We start from the raw sequence: 1,572 nt of genomic DNA, 5'->3' as shown, positions 1-1,572 counted from the left end.
GGGGAGGTCGACGCGTCGGGGGATGTACGGGACATCAGCATGCATGACCTCTTCGGCAGCGCGGTTGGAAATAAGGCACAGAACGGGCAGTCCGGCGATGGTTCGGAGTGGGAGACGGTGGATTCACAATACGCAGCAGCGCCGACCCCGCGGCTGACGCGCCCAGGCTTATCCAGACTGCAAAGGGTGAAACTACAACGGGTCTTGCGACAGATGTCTCTGCACATGCGGCTCGCCTCCCGCCCACAGTGGCTGCCGCCGCATCGGGTGCCTCATCAAGACAGATGGAGAGGTTCGTCACAGCGAGACCGCAGGCGATGAGACTTGTCCCCATTGTTCGTCGGCACCCGTCGAGCGCTGCATCAGACGGATCTTTGTCGCCAAAAGTGGGACTTCTATCGGGACCATAGCAATGTAATAGTGTTTCTTGGACGCATTCTCTCGCGTGCTGAGGGGCGATTAAATAGGTCTACGAGTACATGAATGCGCCTTGAAGAAGGTGTCACCGAAGCGAGCTAGATGTGGCCGTCAAGAATTGAATAGTATTTGTTTCGAAGTTGTGCTTCTCAGGCTACTACTTGGCGCTCTGAAGTAGCGCGCTTTGACCAATCGTTTAAAATGGCACCGCCTTCTTGCACCCCGTCTCGGGTCGGGGGCTGCGGACGACGACCTGCATGCGACGCCGGCAATCCGCTCCTCATTTGGTGTGCTTCGGTAGCTTGGCAGCTCCTGGTGCCTTTGGATGGCCCGTCACATTGGCACATGTGAAGCAGTAATACAAGTTGTGCCCGATCTCAATCATGCCCGCGTCTTTGAGGTCGTCAGTCGGAGTGAGCTCGGTCTCCCTGCCACAGCGCATGCAACAGAGCTGTCTAATCATTGATCTAAACATGTCGAGAATTGGTGGATGGAAATCTGTTGCGTATTGGATCTTCCAGCGGCGGATGCCAGGATGATCAACGCGGGGTCTACCTACGGGCTTACATATTCTACAGACACGCAGGTTTCGCAGTTCAGGCGCGGCCATCGTCGCTAGCCAGTCCTGACTGCGATCGCTCACGCCCACGTTTTCCAAGTGAATGTTCCTCGCGGGCGGAGAGACCGGCGATACGCATCATCTTGCTCGGCAACGCCCATGGCCACTTCCGTCCGCTACATCGGGCTCCCTCTAAGCTCCCTCTAGGCTCCTTCTACCGCATTCGTGGACATGTGCATGCAATCATTGTTGTTGAACATGGCAGTATGGATGGGGAGCATTCTGAGAAGCTCCTGGGGTGTTTTTGACGTGAGTGATGTACCCGGATGGTTCACAAACGCCCCTGACAAGGTCGGGCATAGTCCCACTACAAGCCAGAATCGGGCTCAGAGCATGACCGTCCATCATTTGAAAGTGGTCGGGAATCGAAGTTGGCAGAGCGGGCGGGCATGCCCGTCGGAGAAACTACGGTATCTTGCCTAACAGTCCGTCGGCGAGAAACCGGCTCAACGGCCATGATCAATTGTCCCAAGCCCTTGGGTCCGCGTTGGTCCCTTGGATCCAGTTGTGGATTTCTGGGTGCACCACAGAACCGT

At 56.4% G+C, this 1,572-nt stretch overlaps 2 protein-coding genes across 2 annotated transcripts; one reads left to right on the top strand and one right to left on the bottom strand.

Annotated features, from left to right (window-relative positions):
- Positions 1-39: 39 nt before the first annotated feature.
- Positions 40-321, top strand: CTAM01_17304 (uncharacterized protein; the record flags this gene model as incomplete). The annotated part of the gene is made up of 1 exon (XM_060533289.1): positions 40-321. One exon carries the CDS (start codon positions 40-42, stop codon positions 319-321), a length of 282 nt encoding a protein of 93 aa, XP_060372134.1.
- Positions 322-697: 376 nt separating this feature from the next.
- Positions 698-1,027, bottom strand: CTAM01_17303 (uncharacterized protein; the record flags this gene model as incomplete). The annotated part of the gene is made up of 2 exons (XM_060533288.1): positions 698-810; positions 985-1,027. The coding sequence occupies 2 exons, from the start codon at positions 1,025-1,027 to the stop codon at positions 698-700; spliced, it is 156 nt and encodes a 51-aa protein (XP_060372133.1).
- Between the last annotated feature and the right edge of the window lie 545 nt (positions 1,028-1,572).

This window comes from Colletotrichum tamarilloi (genome assembly GCF_030869305.1).
Source record: "Colletotrichum tamarilloi strain Tom-12 chromosome Unknown Scaffold_481.1, whole genome shotgun sequence".
Classification (NCBI taxonomy): domain Eukaryota; kingdom Fungi; phylum Ascomycota; class Sordariomycetes; order Glomerellales; family Glomerellaceae; genus Colletotrichum; species Colletotrichum tamarilloi.
This window is presented reverse-complemented; position numbering and strand designations above follow the sequence as displayed.